Source organism: Erinaceus europaeus, chromosome X (genome assembly GCF_950295315.1).
Source record: "Erinaceus europaeus chromosome X, mEriEur2.1, whole genome shotgun sequence".
In the NCBI taxonomy this organism is placed as follows: Eukaryota; Metazoa; Chordata; class Mammalia; order Eulipotyphla; family Erinaceidae; genus Erinaceus; species Erinaceus europaeus.
The window spans coordinates 91,489,739-91,516,048 of record NC_080185.1 but is presented as its reverse complement, the minus strand read 5'-3'; the positions used below and the strand labels follow the sequence as shown (position 1 = coordinate 91,516,048).

At 46.4% G+C, this 26,310-nt stretch overlaps 1 protein-coding gene across 2 annotated transcripts; it reads left to right on the top strand.

Moving 5' to 3' along the window:
• The first annotated feature begins 2,807 nt into the window (after positions 1-2,807).
• CHST7 (carbohydrate sulfotransferase 7) lies at positions 2,808-26,310 on the top strand. Of its 2 annotated transcripts, XR_009547427.1 has the most exons (3): positions 2,808-4,491; positions 24,953-25,162; positions 25,641-26,310. XR_009547427.1 is itself a non-coding variant. In XM_007529626.3 (2 exons), exon 1 carries the CDS (start codon positions 3,016-3,018, stop codon positions 4,456-4,458), a length of 1,443 nt encoding a protein of 480 aa, XP_007529688.1. In that variant the 5' UTR covers positions 2,809-3,015; the 3' UTR covers positions 4,459-4,491; positions 25,641-26,310. The 2 variants fall into 2 exon arrangements, 1 of the variants encoding a protein (XP_007529688.1); XM_007529626.3 differs by lacking the exon at positions 24,953-25,162 and having other exon boundaries at positions 2,809-4,491.

Below are 26,310 nucleotides of genomic sequence, written 5' to 3'. Positions count from 1 at the left end.
ATATGGCACTTCACCCTGCTTAATTCTACTATTGAGAATCCGGTTGAGAGGGTGTGAGAAGATAGATGAGTGTGGAGAAATAATGTTTGCCAGGGGAAACTGTAGTCTACGGCACTGTATATATAAAAATGGGGAAGTAGCAGATGTGCCAATTTAGGTGGGATTGAAGATCAATTTAAAGGAAACTGCATTCTCATGGAGTCCCTTTCTGTTGGAATGACAATTAACCTTGGCAATTCCTAGGCTTTCTCTATCCCTGGAGTTATGTCATTCATTGATCTTGGTTTTTATTTTATTTTATTAATATTTATTTGTTTATTCCCTTTTGTTGCCCTTGTTGTTTCATTGCTGTAGTTATTATTGTTGTTGTCATTGATGTTGTCGTTATTGGATAGGACAGAGAGAAATAGAGAGAGGAGGGGAAGACAGAGAGGGCGAGAGAAAGATAGACACCTGCAGACCTGCTTCACCGCCTGTGAAGCACCCCCCCAAAGGTGGGGAGCCAGGGGCTGGAACCAGGATCCTTACACCGGTCCTTGCGCTTTGCACCACATGCGCTTAACCCGCTGCGCTGCCGCTGGACTTCCTTTATTTTATTTTTTACCTTTTTTTTGGCTCCAGGGTTATTGCTAGGACTTGGTGCCGGCACTGCGAATCCACTGCTCCTAGAGGCTATTCCCCCCCATTTTTGTTGCTCTTGTTATTATTATCGTTATTAATGTCATTGTTGTTGGATAGGACAAAGAGAAATGGAGAGAGGAAGGGAAGACAGAGGGGGGAGAGAAATATAGACACCTGCAGACCTGCTTCACCGCCTGTGAAGCGACTCCCCTGCAGGTGGGGAGCCGGGGACTTGAACTGGGATTCTTATGCCAGTCCTTGCGCTTTGCGCCACCTGAGCTTAACCCGCTGCGCTACCGCCCGACTCCCTTTTACTTTTAAGGAAATATCTTTTCGGGCCAGGTGGTGGCGCACCTGGTGGAGTGCACATGTTATATTGCATAAGGACCCGGGTTGGAGCCCCCAACCCCCCCACCTGTAGGGGGAAAGCTTTGCTAGTGGTTAAGCAGCGTTGCAGGTGTCTCTTTGTTTCTGTCCCTCTCTACTTCCCCCTTATTCTCGATTTCTGGCTGTCTCTATCTAATCAATACATAAAGATAATTTAAAAATTGAAAAGGAGGTATCTTTAAAATCTTTAATTTTTATTTTATTTTTTTTACTTATTTTTCTCTTTTGTTGCCCTTATTTTTTAATTGTTGTTGTAGTTATTATTGTTGTTCTTATTGATGTCGTTGTTGTTAGATAGGACAGAGAAATGGAGAGGGGAGGGGAAGACAGAGAGGGGGACAGAAAGATAGACACCTGCAGACCTGCTTCACTGCCTCTGAAGCGACTCCCCTGCAGGTAGAGAGCCAGGGGCTGGAACTGGGATCCTTACGCAGGTCCTTTCACTTGGCGCCACCTGCACTTTACCCGCTAAGCTACCGCCCGACTCCCAAAAAGGAGATATCTTTCTTATTTATTGGAATAAAAAATAAAATACCAACAGTGGAACCAGGAGGTGGCACACTCAGTTGAGCGCATGTGTTACAGTGCATAAAGACCTCGGTGGGCAAAGCCTGAAATAAAGCAACACTAAAAATAAAATTCTCACAAAGATAGGGTCCTTGTGGCAGTTCACCCAATAAACCACTGGGACTGGGTGGTGACTCACCAGTAGAGCTGCAGAGTGTATCATGTGTGAGCACCCAGTTTGAAGAGCCCAATGCCACCTGGTGGGAGGGGACAAGCTCACAGGGAGGAAGTTTCACAAGCGATGGAGCAGTGCTGCAGGTCCGCGAGTGTGCGTGTGCGTGTGTGTATTGCCACGGGAAGAGCAGAATCATGCAAGCACTGAGCCCCAGCGATAACCATGGTGCAAGAAACAAATTAAGAAAAATAGAGGGTCGACCAATGGTGCACCAGGTTAAGTGCATATAGTATGAAGCGCAAGGACCCGCACAAGAATCCCAGTTCGAACTCCCGGCTCCCCACCAGCAGGGCAGTCACTTCACAAACGTCTAAGCAGGTTTGCAGGTGTGTTTCTCTCTCTCTGTCTTCCCATCTTCTCTTAATTTCTCTCTGTACTATCCAAAAAAAGTAAATCGGGGAAAAAAATGGCCACAGGAGCAGTGGATTCGTATTGTAGGTGTCAAGCCCCAGTAATAACCCTGGAGGAGAAAGAAAGAGAAGGAAAGAGGCAGAGAGAGAGAGAAATAAAATAAAATAAAATAATATTCAAGAAGGCTGCAATTGGACAAGAAAAGATGCAAAGCCTGAGTGCAGCGGCGTCTCCAGCTCCCTCTGCAATGTGTGATCGGGTGTCACTCAGGGGAGGTTTTTCATCCAGAATTAGAGTCACCCATCCCAGAGCTGATGGGTGCTCGAGAAGGGGACGAGTCTGCCCATGACAGAGATGGCCTGTGAAGTGGCCTTACAACAGAGAGGCCGTAGGAGTTCCCCGGGTGGGATCCACGTCTAGTCACTGGGAACATTTTGTACGCACGAGCCACTCCCCTCCCAGAAGTCACCTCTGGTGGCCTTGATTCCTTTACCAAGAGTTTGGGGAAGGGGGAAATCCCTTCTGGTGGCCTTGATTCCTTTACCAACGGGTTGGGGAAGGGGGTGGAAGAGGTGGGGTCTGGCTCCCAAGCGTCCCCGCCCCGCTGCAACCAACCCCGCCCAGCTCTGGCAGAGCCGGAGAGGCGGGGAGAAGCAGCCGACTGGAAGGGGCGGGCAGCTACCAGGCCGGCCAATGGGCGGCTCCCCGGCTGCGGCAAAGCCCCAAGAGTCCGGCCTCAGCCACTCAGCTCCACAACCTCCCAGGTTTCCTCCTTGTGGATGCACAACCCGGTGGGAGGCTCCGTTCCTCCCGGCGGCGCGGAGGCCTCCGAAGGACCCCGGGGAGCGGGCTGGGAACGGGCTTTGCGGGGCTGGAGAGAAGGGTGAGGGCGCGAGGGGCGGGAGCGGCGAGCAATGAAGAGCCGGCGGCGGCGGCGGCGTGAGTACTGCAAGGTAGCGCTGCTGTTGGTGCTGTACACGCTAGTGCTGCTGCTCGCCCCTTCCGTGCTGGACGGCGGTCGAGACTCAACCCGGGGCGCCGGGCATTGCCCGGGCCTGCAACGCAGCCTGGGGATGTGGAGCCTCGAGGCGGCCGCGGCGGGCGAGCGCGAGCCGGCTGCCGAGGGGGGCGCGGGCCATGCCCCGGGGGCCCCGCGCAACTCCAGTGCCGCCATCGGGGAAGCGGGGCCCCGCGCCAAACAGCACGTCTACGTGCATGCCACCTGGCGCACCGGCTCGTCCTTCCTGGGCGAGCTCTTCAACCAGCACCCAGACGTCTTTTACCTGTACGAGCCCATGTGGCACCTGTGGCAGGCGCTGTACCCCGGCGACGCTGAGAGCCTCCAGGGCGCCCTGCGGGACATGCTACGCTCCCTCTTTCGCTGCGACTTCTCGGTGCTGCAGCTGTACGCGCCTCCGGGGGATCCCGCCGCGCGCGCCTCGGACGCCGCCAACCTCACCACCGCCGCGCTCTTCCGCTGGCGGACCAACAAGGTCATCTGCTCGCCCCCTCTGTGTCCCGGCGCGCCCCGCGCCCGAGCCGACGTCGGCCTGGTGGAGGACACCGCCTGCGAGCGCAGTTGCCCGCCCGTGGCCCTGCGCGCGCTGGAGGCCGAGTGCCGGAAGTACCCGGTGGTGGTCATCAAGGACGTGCGCCTGTTGGACCTGGGCGTGCTGGTGCCCCTGCTGCGTGACCCGGGCCTCAACCTGAAGGTGGTGCAGCTCTTCCGCGACCCGCGGGCGGTGCACAACTCGCGCCTCAAGTCCAGGCAGGGGCTGCTTCGCGAGAGCATCCAGGTTCTGCGCACCCGCCAGCGGGGCGACCGCTTCCACCGGGTGCTGCTGGCTCACGGCGTAGGAGCCCGGCCGGGGGGACCCGGCCGCGCGCTAAACCCTGCGCCGCGCGCCGACTTCTTCTTGACGGGCGCGCTCGAGGTGATCTGCGAGGCCTGGCTGCGAGACCTGCTGTTCGCCCGCGCCGCGCCCACCTGGCTGAGGCGCCGCTACCTGCGGCTGCGCTACGAGGACCTGGTGGGCCAGCCGCGCGCCCAGCTGCGCCGCCTGCTGCGCTTCGCCGGGCTGCGGACGCTCCCGGCGCTGGATGCCTTTGCGCTCAACATGACGCGAGGCGCGGCCTACGGCGCGGACCGGCCCTTCCACCTGTCTGCGCGCGACGCCCGCGAGGCCGTGCACGCCTGGCGCGAGCGCCTGAGCCAGGAGCAGGTGCGCCAGGTGGAGGCCGCCTGCGGCCCGGCCATGCACCTCCTGGCCTACCCTCGCAGCGGGGAGGAGGGCGGCTTCGAGCTGCCCCGGGACCAGGACACGCCGCTGGAGACCGAGGCTGAAGGTGCCACGTAGCCCACATCACCTGCATCCCCGGATCCGATCAGGGTAAGGTGGCCCCCGGGGAGGAGGGCGGGGACAGAGAAAAGTGGGAATTTGAACTAGCCCCCCCTACACACAAACATGCATGCACATACACGCTGACCCCCTGCGCCCCGCATACACACCCGCAGGGCGGGTGCCATCGCAGATATAGCTCTGCCAACTCCATTCTGAGCTGGTGGGTAAGCACTGCGGGTGGAATTGTGGACATCCATCAGGATCCCCAGCCTCGCCATTTGCCTCCTTTTCAAAGGAGGTCCTGGAGCTAGAGAGGCAGAGCCCGGGTCCTGGGGCACCCTCAGTGGCCTATACTAACCGGTGGGAGTCGGGCATCTGTTGAGAATCCAGAGAAGGGTAGAGAGAGAAGCAGGGATCCCAAGTCTGTTGAAGAGTAAACATTGGAGAAATCATCAGGGGGCGGGCAGAGTAGCTCACTTATTGCGCTGCCTTGCCATGTGCATGGACCGGGCTTGACCCAGCTCCCACCACATGGAGGAGGCTTCAGTGCTAGGTCTCTTTCTTTCTCCCTGTCTCTATGAAAGGAAGAAGGGAGGGAGGGAGGAGAAAATTATTCTGGAACTGGTAATTGACATGTAAAATGCAGTATTTGGAGGACCATTTGAGGTTGATGATTATCCCAGTTTGTCCCGCAGGGAAACCTTCTGTGTTAGCGTCTGTAAGGATTTATAAAACCCAAACCAGAACTTGCTGGAAAGTTACTGCATCTTGTCCTTCCTGCCCATGATGTTAAATTACACATTCCTTTGCCTCTTTGATATACAGGCCCTGAGATCTTTCTCCTGAGTCGCCAAGCCTCCTAACTTGCTCAGGCCATTCTCAGAGCAGTCCTTTCTGCTCATGTGTGCATGCCACTTTGTAGCGGAGTAGAATCGATTTTGCTGGCCCCTGGCTCCTGTACCATCACCACCCCCAGTGGCTCTCACGTTTGTAGGATATTTGACGACCATATTCCATTCACATCAGGTCACAAAAACTACATGGTCACCTTCTTCTAGAACCCACAAGACCTCAGGGCTGGGTCCTTCCCTCCGCTGCCCCCCCTCAAACACTTCTTCACTCCATTCATTAGCAGGAGCGGTGTGAAAAAGATTCTTCCCCTCTTCTTCCTCCCCTTTCTCTACAAAGCATATTTCCTAAAGTGTCAAAACGGAGTCTAAATGGTCTCTCAGAGGGAGGTCAGTGTCTGGCTCAGCCTGAACCAAGGGGAAAGTTTATTCTGCATGGCATTGACCTTAGGGTCTAGGGAGTGATTCGGTAATGGAATATGTCTCCATAAAGGTTACGTGAGCTGGACCAGTGCAGTAGGTGCACTGTGCAGGCCAGAGGAGGAGAAAAAACAGTGCAGGGTGGGCGGATGTGACTTCAGTTTCTATTCATTATTTTATAGTGTCATTTGGTATTCCCCTTGGGTGAAGCTCAGAGGCCAAAGTTGATGATGTTAATGAAGATGGATTTGGTTGAGAAGAGCCAGGAGGTTCAGAATGATTTCAGCAGCAGTTTGCTTCTTTTCTTTATTTTTTTTTCCTTTTCTTTTCTTCTTCTTTTTTTTTTCCCTTTTCTTCTTCACTGCAATCAAGTGGCTTTCTCTGTCAGTTTCTGTAATTTCTAGGAAGCCTGTGCTCCTTCCTGATTTCCAGAGTGAAGGAAGTCAAGGCGCAGGGTGATGTCACATGTTAACCAAAACATCCTTTCATCTGCTAATCCTGGATTTACAGATGTAAGGAATTTAGCACTCATTTACTGGTGAGAGGGAACGCCTCTCCAGGGCAAATGCTGCAGCATTTTATGGCTTTCAGAACCCACAACCTCCCAGAAACTTTTACTTATTTCTTCCTTCCTTCCTTCCTTCCTTCCTTCCTTCCTTTCTTTCTTTCTTTTTGATAGTGATTAAATAATGGCTTACAGGATTATAGGAATATTGGAGTAGAGTTCCCTCCCCAAGATAACCACCATAGTTCTCACAAAGTCTTAGGTACAGTTCGGCTGTCCTTTTTTGCAGTCCGATGTATTTCAATTTTCTATGTTCCACATATCAGGGAAATCATCTGGTAGTTATCTTTCACTTCCTTCCTTACCTCACTAAGCATAATCACCTCCAGTTCCACCCATCTTTGTCTCAAAGGACATAATATCACATCTCTCTCTCTCTCTCTCTCTCTCTCTTTTTAATGGCAGGGTAGTACTCTGTCGAGTACATACTCCCAAAACTTCTTTATCCAGCCTTCTGTTGATGGGTATTGAGACTTTTCATTCTTACTGACGCGCTTATTGAGTTCTGACTGGGTTGAGGTAAGAAAGACAATAGAGAGGAGTGAGTGTGAAGCAAGACAGCCTTTACCGTTTAAAAGGCCAGTGGACTGACTCTCTTTGTAGGACTGCAGGGAACATATTTTCCCCATTCTATACTTTGGGGACTGAAGCCTTCCCACATTTCTGTTGGAATTATTGAGCACTTCCCATGTCACCACCAACCAGTGGTTCTAATAAAGTGCGTGTTATGATCTGACAGTAGGACAATGATTTAAAAATATATTAATGAGAGAGAGAGTTCAACCTGAGGCACTCCTCAACTCTGGCTTATTAAGGTTCTGGGGAGTGCACCCGAGACCTCAGAGCCTCATCTTTTGCACAACCATTATGCTATATCCCCAGACAGTCAATAATTTCCCCCGCTAGGGTTATTGCTGGGGCTTGGTGCCTGCACTATGAATCCGCTACTCCTAGTGGCCATTTTATCTTTTTTGTTCTTTTCCTATTTTATTCACTAGGACAGAGAAATTGAGAGGGGAGAAGAGGAAATAGATAAAGAAGGGGAGAGAAGGATAGACACCTGCAAACCTGCTTCACTGCTCATGAAGTGTCCTTGTTGCGGGGGTGGGGGTGGGGGGGAGCAGGGGCTTGAACCCAGGTTCTCTGCATGGTACTATGTATACTTAACCAGGTGTGCCACTGCCTTGGCCTCCTGACAGTGATTTTTAAAAATATATACATATGGGAGTCGGGCGGTAGCACAGTGGGCTAAGCACACATGGCGCGAAGTCCAAGAACCCAGTATAAGGATCCTGGTTCAAGCCCCTGGCTCCCCACCCGCAGGGGAGTTGCTTCACAAGCGGTGAAGCAGGTCTATAGGTGTCTATCTTTCTCTCCTCCTCTCTGTCTTCCCCTCCTCTCTTCATTTCTCTCTGTCCTATCCAACAATGACAACAATAATAACTACAACAATAAAAAAACAAGTGCAACAAAAGAGAATAAATAAATTAATTAATTAATATTTTTTTAAAGAAGAAATTGTCCACATGGAAAACGAAAGGCCCAGTCGCCACTTCCTAAGGCTTTAAAAAATTTTTTTTTCTCACTTGTCAGTGTTTTAAAATAATAGACCACTGAGGTAAACAACCTTTGAGAACCTTGCCCTTGTCCCCCAAGAAGCCGTCTCTTTCAAATTTCAGTTTTAAATTTCTCAAGGGCAATGATTCACAGAGTCGGGGGGGGGGGATGGTTGGAAGGATCAACTGGTCAAAACCCCTAAGACTTTTGAATGGTACTCAGTTTTAATTCAGATACTATTGCTCCACTGGAAAGAGACCCTCTGAATAGTTTACTACTTTGCCATGTGTAAGGCCCAGGTTCGAGCAAAGCCCCCATCCCACTGAAGGAAATTTTGCTGCTATGGTCTCTTTCACGATCTCCCTCTGCCTTTTTTTTTTTTTTTTTGCACCAGAGCACTGCTCAGCTTTGATTTATGGTCGTGCAGGGGGATTGAACCTGGGACTTAGGAGCCTCAAGCATGAGAGTCTCTTTGCAGAACCATTATGTCATCTACCCTCACCGCCTCTATCTCTATCTCAAGATAATGGAGACCCTCTTGTTTAAACACAGACTGAAGAATAAGCATGTATTATCACACATTGTTCCAACATAGACTTTCTCTTTCAACAAAATTTGTTTGCACTCCCAGTTGTACCTCATTGTGGACTGTTCAAACCAAAGGACTAGAAATTAGGATGGTGTGTGTGTTTGTGTGTGTGTGTCTATCTGGGTGACAGGCCTGCAGTAAGGTAGGCACAGTATTTTATATGTTCATTTTATTTTTTTAGTATTTATTTTCCCTTTTGTTGCCCTTGTTTCTTTATTGTTGTTGTAGTTATTTATTATTGCTATTGATGTCATGGTTGTTAGCTAGGACAGAGACAAATGGAAAGAGGAGGGGAAGACAGAGAGGGGGAGAGAAAGACAGACACACCTGCAGACCTGCTTCACCACCTGTGAAGCGACTCCCCTGCAGGTGGGGAGCCGGGGGGCTGGAGCCAGGTTCCTTACGCCAGTCCTTGCGCTTTGCACCACGTGCACTACCATCCGACTCCCTGTTCATTTTCTTTTTACCAGCACACTGCTTAGCTCTAGTTTATGGTGCTGCTGGGGATTGAACCTGAGACTTCAGAGCCTCAGGCATTGTCGTGTGCATAACCATTATCCTGTCTTCCCAGCATAAAGCACATCCATGTCCAAATCCTTATCATCCCCTATGAGGGATTTTATCAAGAGGTTGGTTTTGATCCAGATGTTCTCAGAGGTCCCATGCTGGTAGAACTACTCCACTGATGGTGGATTTGGTGTTGAGGAAAATATCAAGACTCAGTCAGTTTAGCAAGTGAGGCAGGGGACTGATCCCAAGTAGTGAGAAGAGGCCACCGGGTAGTAATAGAGTCTTTCTTTGGCACCTATGGCATTGGTTGTCATATTAAGGTGCAAGGCTTGACTTTTCTGGTTGCTACTTTATTGACCTTGGGCAAGTATCTAAACCTTTGAGGCTTTTTAGTATCCATACCAATAAGAAGAGGAGGTTGAATCAAGAGGACTTCCCAGGTTCCTTGGCACTAGGGGTGGTGGCATTTATTGAGTGCCTATTTTGTACATTTTACTATTTGCTTTTAATACATGTTTGTCTGAAAAAGTCTTCACCTCCACTTTATTGGGAAAATAGTACTCTCATTGTGTGGACAGTGAAACAAACTCACGAGAGAATGAACAACCCAGCAAGGGGCAGAAAATCAATTGCTCTACTGCCGAATGTAAAACATTAATCCCCCAATAAAGAAATTTTAAAAAATAACAAAATAAAATCAGTTGCTCAAAAAGAAATAAAGGAAAGAAAATCAGGTGCTCTCTATTTTGAAATCAACATTACTTTTTATTATATTTATTTATTTTCCCTTTTGTTGCCCTTTTTTATTGTTGTAGTGTTGATGTCGTCATTGTTAGATAGGACAGAGAGAAAGGGAGAGAGGAGGGGAGACAGAGAGGAGGAGAGAAAGATAGACACCTGCAGACCTGCTTCACCGCCTGTGAAGCGACTCCCCTGCAGGTGGGGAGCCAGGGGCTCATCCGAGATCCTTATGCCGGTCCTTGTGCTTTGCCCCACGTGCACTTAACCTGCTGTGCTACCTACCACCCGACTCCAGTTTTTTTTTTTTTTTAATGTGAACATTCAGTGACAGTATGGCAGGATATAAAATACCTGCCAGGGTCACACTGGTGGAACGACCACCACATTTCCTGTCATATGTGTCTAGAAATATCATATGCAGATTCAAACAAATGTATAGCTTTTCTCGAGGGTTATTCCCTGACGGACATTTCAACTGCTTCCGTGCCTTAGTTACCGTGAATAGTGTTACTTTCTTTTTTAAATTTTTTAGATTACTATTATATTTATTATTTTGCCACTAAGGTGACACAGAAACATGATGGCAAAGATGAGGTATTTATTTATTTATTTATTTATTTATTTTAATGTGTCTTTGAAGGTTGTGGAGAATATCAGAAAGTTCTAGATTCAATGTGAGATGATGATCGCCAGCTCAGATGAGGCTTTGTAGTTGGAAGGAGTGTGCCCATCCAGCAAGTTCACTGCTTTCAGCCACCTGCTTTTGTGTCTGGGGACAGTCGAGCTGAGGAATGTCTCCTGGTTTGGAAGAGTCCTGTTTCATTATTATAAGACTATCATGTTTTCTTTCCATATACTAGATAGTAAGATTTTTTTAATAGCAATTGAAATGGGTCACAAATTCATTAAAATCTTTTTTTTTTTTTTTTGCCAGAGAAGTACTGAGTTCTGGCTTATGGTGGTGTAGAGGGATTGAACCTAGGACTTTGGAACCTTAAGCATGAAAGGTCTTCTTGCAGAGCTGTTACACTTCCCATATTAATGAATAAATAAATATTTAAAAAATAAATTAAAAATTGCATATAAGCAGGCTATGCTGGAATAGTTTTTTCCTTCTCTTCTACCTCTCTCTCTCTCTCTCTCTCTCTCACACACACACACACATATATATATCCCTAATGTGAACACACACCTAGTTAAATATATGCTTGTACTTATCTATTTCACTCCTAATTTTATACCCCATCATGAATTATAACCAGGAAAGAAACCGCTCTAGTAAGCAATCCCCCCCAAAAAAAAAAAAAAAAAACCATTACACTAGCTCTCTAGCTCCTAACTAGTCAGATTTTTAGGGGCTATTTCTCATTGTATAACTGCCAATGAGAGTTCTTTTCAGTTGAAGATTTTAATATTATAAAACTGACTTTCTAGGTCAGAATTATTGAAAACTAAGCTTTTTTCCCCCCAACAGCTTTAGAAACTAGTTTCTATAAATAGAATAAAATATGCTTTTGGTAATTAGAAAGTCTGAGAATACTGGCTGCTGCCTGTGGCCATCATGTTCTTACAAAATCATTTTCCTTTTTCTTTCTTTTTTTTTTTTTTGTGGACTGTTCCAGCAGCAAGCTATGCATGTACTGGGCTAATCCATGTATCCTTAGCAAAGGATTAGTAATGTTTAGGGAAGCTTTATGAGCTTAAGCAGGAAACTGCATACCAGCTAGTTGTAATAACATGCTTTACCAAACAGAATTTAACTTAGCTATTTGACTTTGGTTTAGAGACTTTTTTTTTTTTTGCCACCAGCATTATTGCTGAGGCTCCGTGGCTGCATGATCCCATCACTTCTGGCAGTCATATACTTTTATTTTAGATAGAGGGTGAAAGACAAAAAGAGATGGAGAGGAAAGACACCACAGCACCATTCCTGAAGCTTCCCCATCTGCAGGCACTCTGATGTGGTGGCCTGGAACTCAAACCCAGGTCCTCATGCATGGCAACATGGGTATTCTACCAGGTGACGCAACATATACCCCTCCCCCCAGGGGATTTTTCTTTAAGGAAAAATAAAGATTTACTGGACTGGCAAAATAGCTCACTTGGAAAGTGCTTTGCTTTGTCATGTATACAACCTAGGTTGGAGCTTGGCCTCCACTGCATTGAAGAAAGCTTCGGGCTGTGGTCTCTTTCACTATCACCCTCTGCCCTCTCTCTCTATCTGGAAAAAAAAAAAGATTTACTGGAAGTCGAGCGGTAGCTCAGCGCGCAGCAGGTTAAGCGCACGTGGCGCAAAAACGCAAGGACCTGCCTAAGGATCCGGGTTCGAGCCCCCGGCTCCCCACCGGCGGGGGGGTTGCTTCACAGGCAGTGAAGCAGGTCTGCAGGCATCTATATTTCTCTCCCCCTCTCTGTCTTCCCCTCCTCTCTCCATTTTTCTCTCTGTCCTATCCAACAACGACAACATCAATAACAATAATAACTACAACAACAATGAAAAACAATAAGGACAACAAAAGAGAAAATAAATAAAATATAAAAAAATATTTACTTTACTTATCTTCATATGAGATAGAGTTTCCATGAGAGAGAGGAGCTAGGGCAGTACTCTAGCACAGGTAGCAGCAGGGCTTAAACCAGGAGTCTCAGGCATGCAAGTCCTGTGCTCTACCAGCTGAACTATGTTTTCCCGGGCCACAGCATAGGGAGTTTCTGGTGGTGTTTTTTTATGAATGTAATTTTCTACGTTGATGTCCCTTTTCTGTGATGGTGTTTCAGAAAGTAGTGAATGAACTTAATTCCTCAGTTTCCACCAAGTGGAGTTTTGACAAAATCAAATCTGTGAGGTATGAGTTAAAGGTTACAGAAGTAAAACTAACGAGGCTCCAAAGAAAATCCTCCCCTATATTCTTTTTAATGGCCGTATAATATTTCATCATGGGAATGATTTGAAATGATGTTAACTGATCTCTAGTCCCAACATTTCTTTCCTACATTTTAATAGCATCATTTACACATATAAAAGTCTATCTGTAAGAAAAATAGTGCATGGAGGAGATAGCATAATGGTTCTGCCAAAAAAAAGCTGTCATGCCTGATGCTCTGAGGTCCCAAGTTCAATTCTTAGCACCACTATAAGATAAGCCAGAGCTGAGCAGTGCTCTGGTAAAGAAAAAAGAAAGAAAGAAAGAAAGAAAGAAAGAAAGAAAGAAAGAAAGAAAGAAAGAAAGAAAGGAAGGAAGGAAGGAAAGAGAAAACATCTATATTTATAGTAATAGGTGGAACCTTGTGTAGCAGAGAGCACACACTTCTTAGATGTGGAGAGGTAAAACTCTTCCAACTGTTCCATGTAGTGTCTTTCTCACAGACTTGGAGTAACACAGATCAAATCTAATTTTTCGTGTTGGCTAGTGGATTGTACCTGTCTGTCCACCTGTCCTTCTTTCCTTGCTTTCTTTCTTTCTTTATTATTATTATTTTTTCTGATAGAGACAGAGGCAAGTTGAAATGGAAGGGGAAGGTCGTGGGGAGGATCACCTGCAATACTGCTTTACCTCTTATGAAGCTCCTCCCCCCCCCTCCCACAGATGGAAATCAGAGGCTTGAACTCAGGTCCTTACACACCATAATGTGTTCCCAACCAGGTGCACGACCAGCCAGTACCTGTTCTTTCAACTTCAGCTATTTGAGGACATCATCCTTGGGGGGGGGGGGGATGAAGATCATTTAAGGACCTTTAAAGTCATTCACTTGGATAATATACTGTTTTGCCATGTGCACGACTCAGGTTTGAGCTCAGCCCCCACGGCTTTGAAGGAAGCTTCTGTTCTGTGGTTTCACTCTGCCTGTTTATCTAAAAATAATAACAATAAAGGATGATTTAAAATTAAGATTTAATCCTTCATCTCTGTTCTCTGTACTCTTTTTTTTATTAATTTATTTATTTTAAAAAAGCAGACATCAACAAGACCATAGGATCGTTCTCTGTACTCTTTTTTAAAAATACTTACTTATTCCCTTTTGTTGTCTTTGTTGTTTTGTTGTTGTTGTTGTTGTCCTCGTTAGATAGGACAGAGAGAAATGGAGAGAGGAGGGGAAGACAGAGAAGGGGAGAGAGAGATAGACACCTGCAAACCTGCTTCACCGCCTGTGAAGTGACTCCCCTGTAGGTGAGGAGCCGGGACTTGAACCAGAATCCTTACGCTGTCCTTGTGCTTGGCGCCACATGCGCTTAACCCGCTGCGCTACCACCCGACTCCCCGTTCTCTGTACTCTTATTGTCATGCAGAGAGAGAGTGTGTGTGTTGCAGTTGTCTAAGCAAGATTCAAGGAGTTTTCACACAGATTTTTTTTAAGCCTATGTAGATTCTCTTCCCATGAACACAAATGCAATATATAAATAGTTGGGAGCAATTTAAAAAAAAAAACTTTTATGAGCAGCTGGCTTAAAAATTCCTCAGTATGCCTCTTTCTCAGCCGGCTCTCAGCATGAGCTACACAAATAGGAATGAAACACAAACAAGCTAAAGTGGTCTCGCTTTTGTGTGTGTACTGCCCAATGTTCCCGCGGAATAAGGTAACCAGTAAATGAGGCTTTCTCTCTCTCTCTGAGGTCTCCTGGCTCCTGATCCTTGTGCTTGTAGTGGAACGAACCAAGGAGCTTGCCCTAATGAAAGACCCATTTCTGCTTAGGTGCAATGTAGTCAGGACAAAGAAACCATTCTAGCCTACATTCAAGAACACAGGGAAGTGGAGAAGCTTGGGAGCTGAACAGGAAGCTGTTTCAATTAGAGAAAAGTTGCCGAGTTCAGGGGTGTCTTCGTGAGAACTGGAATTTTTCATCTTTACTCCACAGGCACCGAGCCAGTGACTCTGTGTGACATTTTCTGTAACCTGCTCAGCTGATGTTAAGAGACCAATCAATCTGGATTTGGAAAAGAAATTGCAGTGTTGGGAGTCGGGAGGTAGCGCAGAAGGTTAAGCACACATGGTGCAAAGCAAGTTCAAGGACCGGTGTAAGGATCCCGGTTCGAACCCCCAGCTCCCCACCTGCAGGGAAGTCGCTTCACAGGTGGTAAAGCAGGTGTGCAGGTGACTCTCTTTCTCTCCCCCTCTCTGTCTTCTCCTCCTCTCTCCATTTATCTCTGTTCTATCTAACAACAACAATAATAACTACAACAACAATAAAAAAAAACAAGGGCAACAAAAGGGAAAATAAATAAATATTTAAAAGTTTAAAAAAGAAAGAAAGAAATTGGGGTGCTGGCTGGGGGTGGATTTTTAAAAAAGTTTTTTACATTCTTATTTATTCGATAGAGACAGAAAATGAGAGGGAGGGGGCCAGGTAGTGACACACCTGGTCAAGCACACATATTACAGTGCATAAGGACCCAGGTTCAAGCCCCTGGTCCCTACCTGCAAGGGGAAAGCTTCAAAAGTGAAGTAGAGCTGCAGGTGTCTCTCTGTCCCTCTTCCTATCTCTCCCTCCCCTCTCAATTTCTCTGTCTCTATCCAATAATAAATAAATTTTAAAAATTAAAAAAAAAAGAAAAGAAGAGGGAATGGAAAGATAGGGAGAGAAAAAGAGAGACATCCTCAGCACTGCTTCATCGCTTGCAAACTTTTCTGTCTGTAGGTAGGTACTGGGGGGCTTGAACTCAGGGCCTTGCTCACTGTGAAACCAGGGCCTTGCTCACTTGAACCCAGGGCCTAGCCTCAGTGAAAGCCTGGCTTAACTGGGCACACCACCGCACAGCCTCAGTGGCAAATTTTTTTCCTTTAATTTCTTTTATGCTTAGCTCATTTTTGTTTTACATAGAGTGGGAGAGAGAGAAAGAAAGGAGAAAGGAAGTAGGGGGACTGAAAGGGGGAGAGGGAGAGAGAGAGAGCGCGATCACAGCACAAATGTTTTCCTTCAGTGTGGTGGGGAGCAGACTTGAACCTGGCTCACACACATGGCTAAGCAGTACTCACGGCAAAGTAAGCTATTTCAATAGCCCAGAAATGTTTTTCAAATGGGAGATTAGAATAAATAAATAAATAAATAAATAAATAGGGAGAGGGGGGCTGGGAAAGGTGCCCACCGGTTCAAATGATGACCATCCTCAAAGTGAACAGCTTCCTCTTCCCTGAAAGGGGATGTGAGTCGCCAGTGCTTTGCTGGAGAGTCGTGTTTTGAAATGGGCCACTGGGGCAAACAGGTGTTTTTTTTTTTTTTTTCCATTCACAGAACCAGAGCCCTTTATGCAACCCGGCAGCTTCCAGCAGAAATTTTTAGCTCAGCTCTGGTGGAAATGTTCACATGAGCTCCAGAAGATGCTGGGACTTGTGGTGAGGGCCCTTCTAGCTAGGAGCCTTAAGTCTGACCTTGAATCCAAATGCCCCGAGAGAGGCTGCGTAGAGAGACTCGACTTCAGGACTAAAATTTGCTCGTGGGTGGCTAGCTGACTGGAAGCAGAGAAACCAGCAGAAACTATAAGTCAGACAGAGAACTGGCTGAGTCTTGTTGGCTTTTCATAAAACGGGAATGGCAGGAGCAGCCTCCAGAATGCCCTGGGAGGCTCAGAGAAGTCCTGAGAGATACAAATAAGGTAAACATTTGGGGAAAATGTTCCAGGATTTTGAGATCTTTTTCCCCAGGAGTGAGACCAGACTTGACCCAAGAAGATTCATCACTGCCTTGGCCAGATTATAGGAACAGTAAGCCAAAAATACTAGAGATAATGTTTTTAAAAATAGGACTTCTTTTCAGACAGGCTAGTGCTGGCATATGTTAACACAGATTTCAGGAGTAGACGCTGTCTTTCATCCTAATAAAGGATATTACCCACAGGGATGTGATAAAAAGAATTCATGCTTCAGGTCTGGTGTCCTCTATCACCCCCTCCCCCTCAACCCACCCCCAGGGTCACAGTGGTGATGGGGGGGCGCGGTTCTGGCCTAATAGAAACACACATGCTCCCTCCCATAGAACAAAACTCCTTAGCATTAGAGAAGACCAGTGATGCTTATTTTATTTGAATTTCTCAATAGTCAAAAGGGGGAAGAGTTTGGGGCCTCATGGAAATTTATATCCTGCTGTTCAGTCAGCATGGCAGTCTCTGGCAGTTATCCAGGCCAGGAGAAGAATGGTTTATACGCCCATGTTCTGTGCCAACACGAACTTACCCTTGGTCATGGGGCCATTCTAGTCCCACTGGACTGTGGGCAGAGCTAGGAAAGGGGATAAAACAGCCCCGCAGCCTTGCCCTGCAGTGGGAGATGCCAGAAACATTACACTAGACTTGGACTGTACACAGACCAGTCATCCTAATCTGTGAACCCCAAAGCCAATGGGGCAGGTCCAAGGTCGGGTCTACATGCCTGTGCTCAGAAAAGCACAATGATCTCTCAAAGCAGCTCAAGGAAAGGGAAACAAACAAAAGTGAACCAGGCAAGCTCTGTTTTTGAAGTTGTATTCGTACTGGTCTGGTCTCATGGAGTGAACTGGAAAAATTTTATCCGGGGGGTGGGAGGTGGGGAGCAGGTATGATATAACTGGAAGCCTGCTATTCCTTTGTGTTCTTTGAGTATGTGAGGTGGTAGTGGTTTCTGCGCTAGCTGATCCTGGGACTTCACCTTTGACACATGTGGACTGAAGCTTTACTCTGGACTCTGCCAGAGCACAGGGGTCCCTTCACCCCAAGCAGGAATGGGCTAAGGAGGGGGGCTTGGCTCTGGACATTTCAGGCAAATTGGCTTCTCTCCTTGTTTCTCCCTCCTGCTTCTCCAAGCAAGATATATATATATATAAATTTTTTTCCCACCAGGACTTCATGCCTGCATGATTCTACCATTCCCAGAAGACTCTCCCTCCCCTCTTTCCCAGATAGAGGGTGACAGAAAGAAAGAGGAAAATAAACAGGAGAGAAACCAGAGTAGTATTCAAACACTCATAAAGCTTCCTTTTCACATGGTGCTCCCACATGGTGGCCAGGGCTTTGAAGCTGTGTCCTCACACACGGTCACATGTGCACTTCCAGCCCTACACTCCTTTATTTAATTGCCACCAGGGTTAGCTGGGGATTGGTGCCAGCACTATAAATCCACCGCTCCTGGCAGCCATATTCCCCCCCACCTTTCATTCTATTTTATTTGATAGGGTAGAGAGAAATTGAGAGAGGAGGTGGAGAGAGAGAGAGAGAGGAGAGAGAGAGAGCTGCAAACCTGCTTCACTACTCTTAAAGTGTCCCCCCTGCAGGTGGGGATCGGGGACTCAAACCCAGGTCCTTACTCATGGTAACTAACATATGTACTTAACTTGGTGCCCACCCCTCCTCCATACTTTTCTTTCATATATATTCCCTTTTGTTGCCCTTGTTTTTTTGTTTTTTTTAATTTATTATATTTTAATTTTATTTTTTAACCAGAAAACTGCTCAGCTCTGGCTTATGGTGGTGCTGGGGATTGAACCTGGGACCTCAGAGCCTCAGGCTCTAAGGGCTTTTGCATAACCATTATGCTGTCTCCCCAGCCCGTTGCCCTTGTTTTTATTGTTGTTGTAGTTATTATTATTGTTATTGATGTCATCTTTGTTGGATAGGACAGAGAAAAATGGAGAGAGGAGGGGAAGACAGAGAGGGGGAGAGAAAGATAGACACTTGCAGACCTCCTTCACCACCTGTGAAGCGACTCCCCTGCAGGTGGGGAGCCGGGGGCTCGAACCAGGATCCTTACGCTGGTCCTTACACTTTGCGCCATGTGCGCTTAACCTGTTGTGCTACCACCACCACCCCCATACTTTTCAACTCCTTGCTTTTACCTGAAATAAGAATTGTTTCAACTATTAACTGTGACTGAAACTGTTCTGCTTATGGCCAAGTATACCCCTTCCACCACCACCTTCCCAAGCCACCACCACAGACTACTTAATTTTCCAGATTGCAAGTCTGGAAAGGGTTGTGATATTTCTGCTGCCTAAAGTAGATCCCTAGGCTGTGTGGGGGTGGCAGCACAGCTACATTAGCCACTGGAACGTGGCCAGTTAACAGTTGGCTTCAGCTTCACAGTGAGGGGCTGCTTGTATTCTGACATTTCTGGTAATTCAAGTATACTTTTACCATCATCCCTAAACAGCTTCCTTAGAAACAACAACTAGAGACTGCAGTCACTGTAAACAGTACCAGTCATTTCGGTTTTCCTCAGCACTGAGTTTCATTGATTCGGGGTGAGGACAGGAAGGTTAAGAAAGCAGGACCTACAGATAAGCTGAGATGGTGAGATGGCCCCTGGAGGGTCAGTGCTTCCTAGGGAGGCTGAGCTGACAGGAGATATTATCTAAAAGGTGGCTGAAAGCCTCACCCCAGCCCCTTTGGGGTCTGGAGCGGCTCCAGGAGGAAGGCTTGTTACAATGGACTGGAAAGTAATCCAGGCCCCAATAGCAAGCCCTGCTGAATACCCGGAAACCTTAGTCCCCTCAACCCAAGTGCTGAGGCCCAACACCAACTCTCAGCATCTGGGAAAGAACTTTGGGTGGTAAAGCCAGGATGCCTCACCTGGTCCAAGCGTGTGGGCAGGGACAGTCACATATTTTCTGGAGGCAAAACCAAGAAAACAGTGAAGAAAAGAAGGGAGGGATATATCTTTTTTGGGGGTGGGGGGGTTGGGTGGTGGTTGGGGGATTCCACAAACGCCATTCAAGATGGGAACAAGGTATCCCTACTATTTCCAGATTTGCATGGAGGAGGCCCATGGCTCCACACCTGACTGGAAACAGGACCGGAAGGCCAGGGAGAGAGGGCGAGCTGCAAGCAAGCAGGATTGGCTGGCTCTTCTGTTCTCCCAACTTGAAAACCAGCAGGAAATTGATTCTTCCTCTGTATCCCCCCCCACCTCACCCCCTTGGAAGGTTGGGAAAAAACAAAAGTCTGATTAAAATGCTGAGTGTGTCTTCCTGAGTGAATTCCACTGTAGCCTAGGAGCCTCAGCTCAGCCAGATGCAGGCAGCCCAGGCCAAGCCACAGTGCAGTTTCCCTTTGGTACCCGTGAGGTGGTTAGGTCAGCCAGCCAGCTGCACTCAGGACCTGTTTGGCCATCCAGATACTCAGGGGAGCAAAACCAAAAAGAGATAATGTACTCCCAGCTCAAACTCGGAATCTCTAAGTAAGCAGTCCCCTCCTCCTGCCCCCTTTTTTATAAGTGCTAAGTAAGTCTGTGAGTTGTTGGGCATAGTTCTTGTAAGGACTTCACACTTCAATGCCACATTTTTCAAAAGCCTTTCATGCACACGTCACAAAACACCCATAGGCATAAACCCCCGTAATTCTGAAAGTTAATTGCACCAATTACCCAATTGCAGTTAATCTGCTTGCTATTAACACGTTGCTAGGGTATGCCTTCAATAGTTCAGACTTAAGAATGGCCAGAAGGGTCTACACTCATTTCATGTGGTGCAAGTGGTAGCAGGTGTCATTTTCCCTAGACTCTGTGTGAGCAGAAATAGTTTTTAAAATGATGTATTAAATTATTTATGAGAGGAGACAGGAGAGAGAGGGAGGACCAGAACATCACTCTGGTAATATGACACTGGGGATTGAACTCAAGACCCCATGCTTGAGGGTCCAGTGTTTCATCCACTGAGCCATCTCCAGGCAGAAAGAGTTTCACCCAAGAAGTGTACCCATTTAAAACTGAGCCTTTCATTGTCAAACCTCTTGTGGTTAGGAAAAAAGGGTCAAGTTGGCTACTCAGTCACTACACTGACTGATAAAATGGAGTGTTCACCCCATATTCATCCTTCTCTTTCTGGCTGGCTACTATTGGGTCTTTGAAAAAGTCATAATGTAGTTTTCTTTCCTTCTAGGCCCAAAGGCATCATAACTTTGCCGACAACCCAATACAAATGGCGAGGCTGGGGGTGAGAGTGTTTTGTAGATAACTAGCATGGTGAGATGAGGACTTTTCTAATGTGTCAACTACTATCATAGGAAGCATCACCCTCCCATACAAAACAAAAAACAATAGAAAAATCAAAAAAAAGAATGTTCAGGAGCTGGTAGATGGTTCCCCAAGTAGAGCACACATATTCCTAGCCCCAGGTCATCACATGGGAGGTTCTACAGGGAGGTAGCTTCATGAGCAGTGGAGTTATATTGCAATATCTGTCCTCTCTCCCTCTCTCTGACCCTGTTTATCTAATGAAAAGGAAACTATGGAAGGCACCAAGATCCAGAAGTAACCCTGGTAGCGAAAATTAAATGTTTATTTTTTAACTAAATAATTAATTAATTATTGGATAGAGACAGAGAGAAATTGAGAGGGGAGGTAAAGTTAGAGAGGGAACAGGACAGAGAGACACCTGTAGCCCTGCTTACCACTCAGGAAGATTTCCTCCTGCAGGTGGGGACCAGGGGCTTGAACCTGGGTCCTTGTGCATTGTAATGTGTGCACCTAGCCAGGCGCACCAGCATCTGGCCCCTGCAAAAATTAAATGTTTATATCTAAGTTTATGAGAGACACTTCTCAGTAGATTGTGAGTGAGTGGTGAGTGTGTGTGTGTGTATGTGTGTGTGTGTGTGTGTGTGGTTTTGCTTTTAGTATTATTGATCTGAGATTTTTAGAGAAGATACTGATTGTGTAGAATGTGTGTTAATTTTACTTTGAACCTTTGGTATAATTCCCATTGAAATGATCTCCTCCTGGATATTTTAGTAGTTTCTTTAACTTATACATATGTAAAATATCACAGCCTACTGGTCTGATCATCTCATACCCCAAGTGAGGTATATAAGCCTTTAATTCCATTTTGGTTCCTTAATCTTGTCTATTATAAATTTCTAATGATATTTTCTCTGCATATAGTAGGATCCATGCTGTAATTCTTGTTGCAACAATTACATTTAATTTTAAAAATTCAAGAAACTGGAAAGCAGTACTACAGGTGTCTCCCTCTCTACCTCCCTTATCATTTGATTTTTAAAAATTCAAGGGCTAGAAAGATAGATCGCTGACTAGGGTGATGCAGGTATCTCTCCTATGTGGTGCTGGTGCTCAAACCAGGTCCCTGGCTGGGCACACACCCCCTTTCTGGAACCTTCATGACACAAAACAGTAGGGCAGTTATTTATAACCTACTAGAGGTTCCCAAGACTCTGTTCATCTGGTTTTCGCTGTTATTTTCTATAATTCCAATTAGGTATTTCTGTAGCTCTATTTTAAGATTTACTAATCCCAGCACATGCTTTGCCAGGGATCGAACCCAGGACTTCACACATGTAAGTCTTATGCTCAACATCTGAACTACTTTCCTGACTGCATGGCTGACCAATTCTTTATTTGATCATCCTTATTCTGCTATTAGACTTATTCAGTGAAGTGTTTGTTGTTGTTGTTGTTTTTTCAACTCTGGTTGTTACATTTGACAGGTCTAAAACTACGACTTCAGTTTTGTTTGTTTGTTTTGTTTTTGTTTTATTTTAATTGACACCAGGGTTATCACTGGGGGTGTGGTGGATTCTGGCAACCATGTCTTCCTTTATATATTTTTTTCTTTTTTATTTGATAGGACAGAGAGAAATTGAGGGGAGGGGAGAGAGAAAGATAGTGACCCCTGCAGATCTGCTTAATGGCTTGTGAAGCTTCCCCCCTGCAGGTAGGGAGTGGTGCCTGGAACCCTGGTCCTTGCGCGTAGTAACATGTGTACTCAACCAGGTGCACCACCTCCTGACCCCCCAGTTCTATTATAGCTATTTCAATCAATAGATCTTATTTACTTACTTATTTATTTATAGATTTGCCACTCTTTCATTTGCTCCAGGGCCACCTGCCATTGCCAACAGAAGCAATTTTTTTCTGATGGCTGCTTACACTACTCATTCTTTCTTATTTATTACTGTTATAAATGTATATGTGTGAGAAAGCGATTTTCATCAACGCCTCGAACTCTTCTCATTGTCTCATGGAGTATGATGTGATGGCTCTCTGACTTCCGTTTCAGCAGCTGCCCATCCACACTGGTGGAGGATAGCGGACCCCTCCTAGTTGCTGCGGGAGGTGGGCGGTGTTCCGGAAGGCCTGGCTTCCCACTAGGCCTCTGCTAACAGGAAGGATTTATTTTTTTCCCCTGAAGTGCTTGCTTGCTATCTTTCAAAAATGTTCCTTTCCCTACCCTTTGGCTAGAGAGAACAGGATTTTTGTAGAGGCCATTCATTCATTCATTCATTGGCCTGTGACCACTGGCAGTTCGGGCCTACTGATGTCTTCTTCCCATTTTATGGCACCGAGGAAGCAGAAGAAAACCTTATGGTTTTCTTTCTTTTTAAAAAATTGTTTTATATTTTTTTATTTTCCCTTTTGTTTCCCTTTTTATTGTAGTTGTAGTTATTATTGTTGTTGTTATTGATGTCATTGTTAGGACATAAATGGAGAGAGGAGGGGAAGACAGAGAGGGGGAGAAGAAGATAGACACGTGCAGACCTGCTTCACCGTTTGTGAAGGGACTCCCCTGCAGGTGAGGAGCCAGGGGCTCGAACCAGGATCCTTACACTGGTCCTTGTGCTTCGCGCCACCTGCGCTTAACCAGCTGTGCTACCGTCTGACTCCCCCTTATGGTTTACTTATGGCTGTGTTGTGCCTCACTTGTCAAAGTCCCCAGTCACCCTACTTCTTTCCCCCTCCACCTTTCAGAGCCTTGCCTGTGTTTCATATATCACGTTTTGGAGATTCTATTTAAACTTCAAGGGGGAAGTAAGGAGAAAGCGCCTACTCCATCTCTCTAGATCCAGAAGTCTAGAAGCTGGTTCATATTAAATGAGAGAAATACAGTAAGATATAAAGCAGGACAAAGTGTTTAATGAACAGGAACCAAAAAGTAGGAATAGAGCAGATGGGAATAGGGATTTTTTTGGGGGGGATAGAAGCTAGGGAATGATACTGAAACATGATGTGGTGGTTCTTTATGTAATAACTTGTTTGAACAGGAAACACTAAAGAGTCACAGAAAGGCCTCAAGGCATTTTTGAAATTAGCTTTTCCTTAATGCAAATTATGAACCTTTACTGCAGTTTTCATCATCTTGAAAGTTCTTCTTTCCCAAATCCTGAATCAGCAGTACTATTTTACCTTTTTTGTCTTCAGTGTTATCACTGGGGCTTGGTGCCTGCACTACAAATCCACTGCTCCTGGAGGCTGTTTTTTTTTAAGTTTTTATTTATAAAATGGAAACACTGACAAGACCATAGGATAAGAGGGGTACAGTTCCCACCACCAGAACTCCGTATCCCATTCCCTCCCCTGATAGTTTTCCTATTCTTTAACCCTCTGGGAGTATGGACCCGGGGTCATTATGGGGTGCAGAATGTGGAAGGTCTGACTTTTGTAATTTCTTCCCCACTGAACACGGGCGTTGACAGGTCGATCCCTACTCCTAGACTGGAGGCCATTTCTTCTTTTTTTTTTTAATTGGATAGAACAAAGAGAAATTGAGAGGGGAGAGGAAAATAGAGGAGAGAGAAAGACACCTGCAGACCTGCTTCACTGCTTGTGAAGCAACCCCCCTGCAGGTGGGGAGCTGGGGACTGTTGTCTTTTTATTGTTGTTGGAGTTATTGTTGTGTTATTGATGTCGTCGTTGTTGGATAGGACAGAGAGAAATGGAGAGAGGAGAGAAAGATAGACACCTGCAGATCTGCTTCACCGCCTGTGAAGTGACTCCCCTGCAGGTGGGGAGCCGGAGGCTCGAACCAGGATCCTTCTGCCGGTCCTTGAGCTTTGTGCCACATGCACTTAACCCGTTGTGCTACCGCCTGACTCCTGGTAGGACTCAACTTAACCACTTTAGAAAAGTATGCTAAGGAGCAGGTGGTGGTACACATCGTTGAGAGTGTGTTAACATGTACACAGACCAGGGTTCAAGCCCCTAGTCCCTACCTATGGTGAAGAAGCTTCATAAACGGTGAAGTAGTGCTGCAGGTGTGTCTCACTTTTTCCTCTCTATCTTCCCTCTCACTTTTTCTCTGTCCAAACAACTATTAAGGAGAAAAGGAAAACAGGGCTTCTGGGACCAGTGGATTCATCGTGCAATCACTGAGCCCCAGCTATGACCCTAGTGGCAATATTTAAAAATATATATTCCAAATATGATTCATATCCATGATCGGAGGGTCATAAGAAAGCAAGAATCTGGTGACAGAGTAAAAATGTACCCAGAGTCTGACCACCCTCAGTAACTCATAATGCATGTGAATGAAAGGAAAAATTGCACGTGCCACAAAAGTAGATAACCAAACCTGTTGTTCATATGCAGCCTCAGTTTCCAGAATAGCCAACTGTTGGCATGATGGCTGCTGCACATAAGAAACGGTACACAGTGGAAGACTGGCCGGTTGCCCAGACTGGCTGGGCAGTGGCGCTCCCAGTTGAGCACACACATTACAGTGCACAAGGATTCAGGTTTCAGCCCTGCTCCCCACCTGCAGGGGGGAGAAGCTTCACGAACGGCGAAGCAGGTCTGCAGGTATCTCTCTTTCTCCCTCTGTCTTCCCCTCCCCCTCTCAATTTATGTTTGTCCTATAAAATAAAATAGAAAGACAGGGGGGTCAGGTGGTAATGCAGCGGATTAAGCACACATGGTGCAAAACACAAGGACCAGCTCAAGAATCCCGGTTCGAGCCCCTGGCTTCCCCCATGCAGATGAGTCGCTTCACAAGTGGTAAAGCAGGTCTTCAGGTGTCTATCTTTCTCTCCCCCTCTGTCTTCCCCTCCTCAGAGGAATACCTCTTAAATCACATTTTGCCCTGGCCTGTCTCTACAAAGCAGAAGTCACAGACACTCGTCAGGTGTAGTTTTCCAGCATTTGGATAAGGTAGTTCAGATAAGGAACAGTATAGGTGTCATATTTAAGAAGTCTGACAGGTCCATCCCACAGTCCACAGGCTTTCTGGTGGTGGATTTCTATGTTAAGTGTAATAAGCATTTTTGTTTGCCCCTTCTAGGTCTGTCGCCATAAACGGAGCATTCGGCATGTTGTCCCAGCAGCAGAGAAGTTACACTGTGGAGAGGCGATCGATCAGACCCTCAGAGACTGGGCCCTGACTTGGTACCAAACTGCTGTGTAATTCGGAGAGGAGTGGGGATATCATGAGCTGCTGAATAATGACCAACACACTGGCTGAAACGAAGTTTCCAGTAAGGAAGTGATAGTGCAATGCAGATAGTTGCGAGCATAAAACAGGAAGAACTTGAATTCCCAGCTGAAAGCACATGAATGCCCAGCTGAAACGTGCCTCTGCTGGAGCCAGTTCCACAAGGCAGCCTCAGAACAAAGAAGAGAAGTGATTTGGTACCAATTCCCACCAGGAGGTGTGTGGACAAACCATGAATGTGAACAAGGCAAAAGTGCAGTCCTGTGTACCTTGATTAAATGACTTAGTGCTAAACAAAAGGCAATGGGCAGTATTGTTTTAAACCTGGCTCAGCCAGCTTTCCTTCCTCAGATAGGTCCTCCCTGCCCCCAACCCTAAAAAAAAAAGGAAAAAGAAAGCAGTAATTTTTCTTGCTAAGATGGGGGGGAGCTAAAGAAATGCAACAGCTCCTTTGCTTTTGACTTACTCTGTGGTTTTTGTAATTATGCCATTAAACGACCCTGGAGTCATGTTAATGACA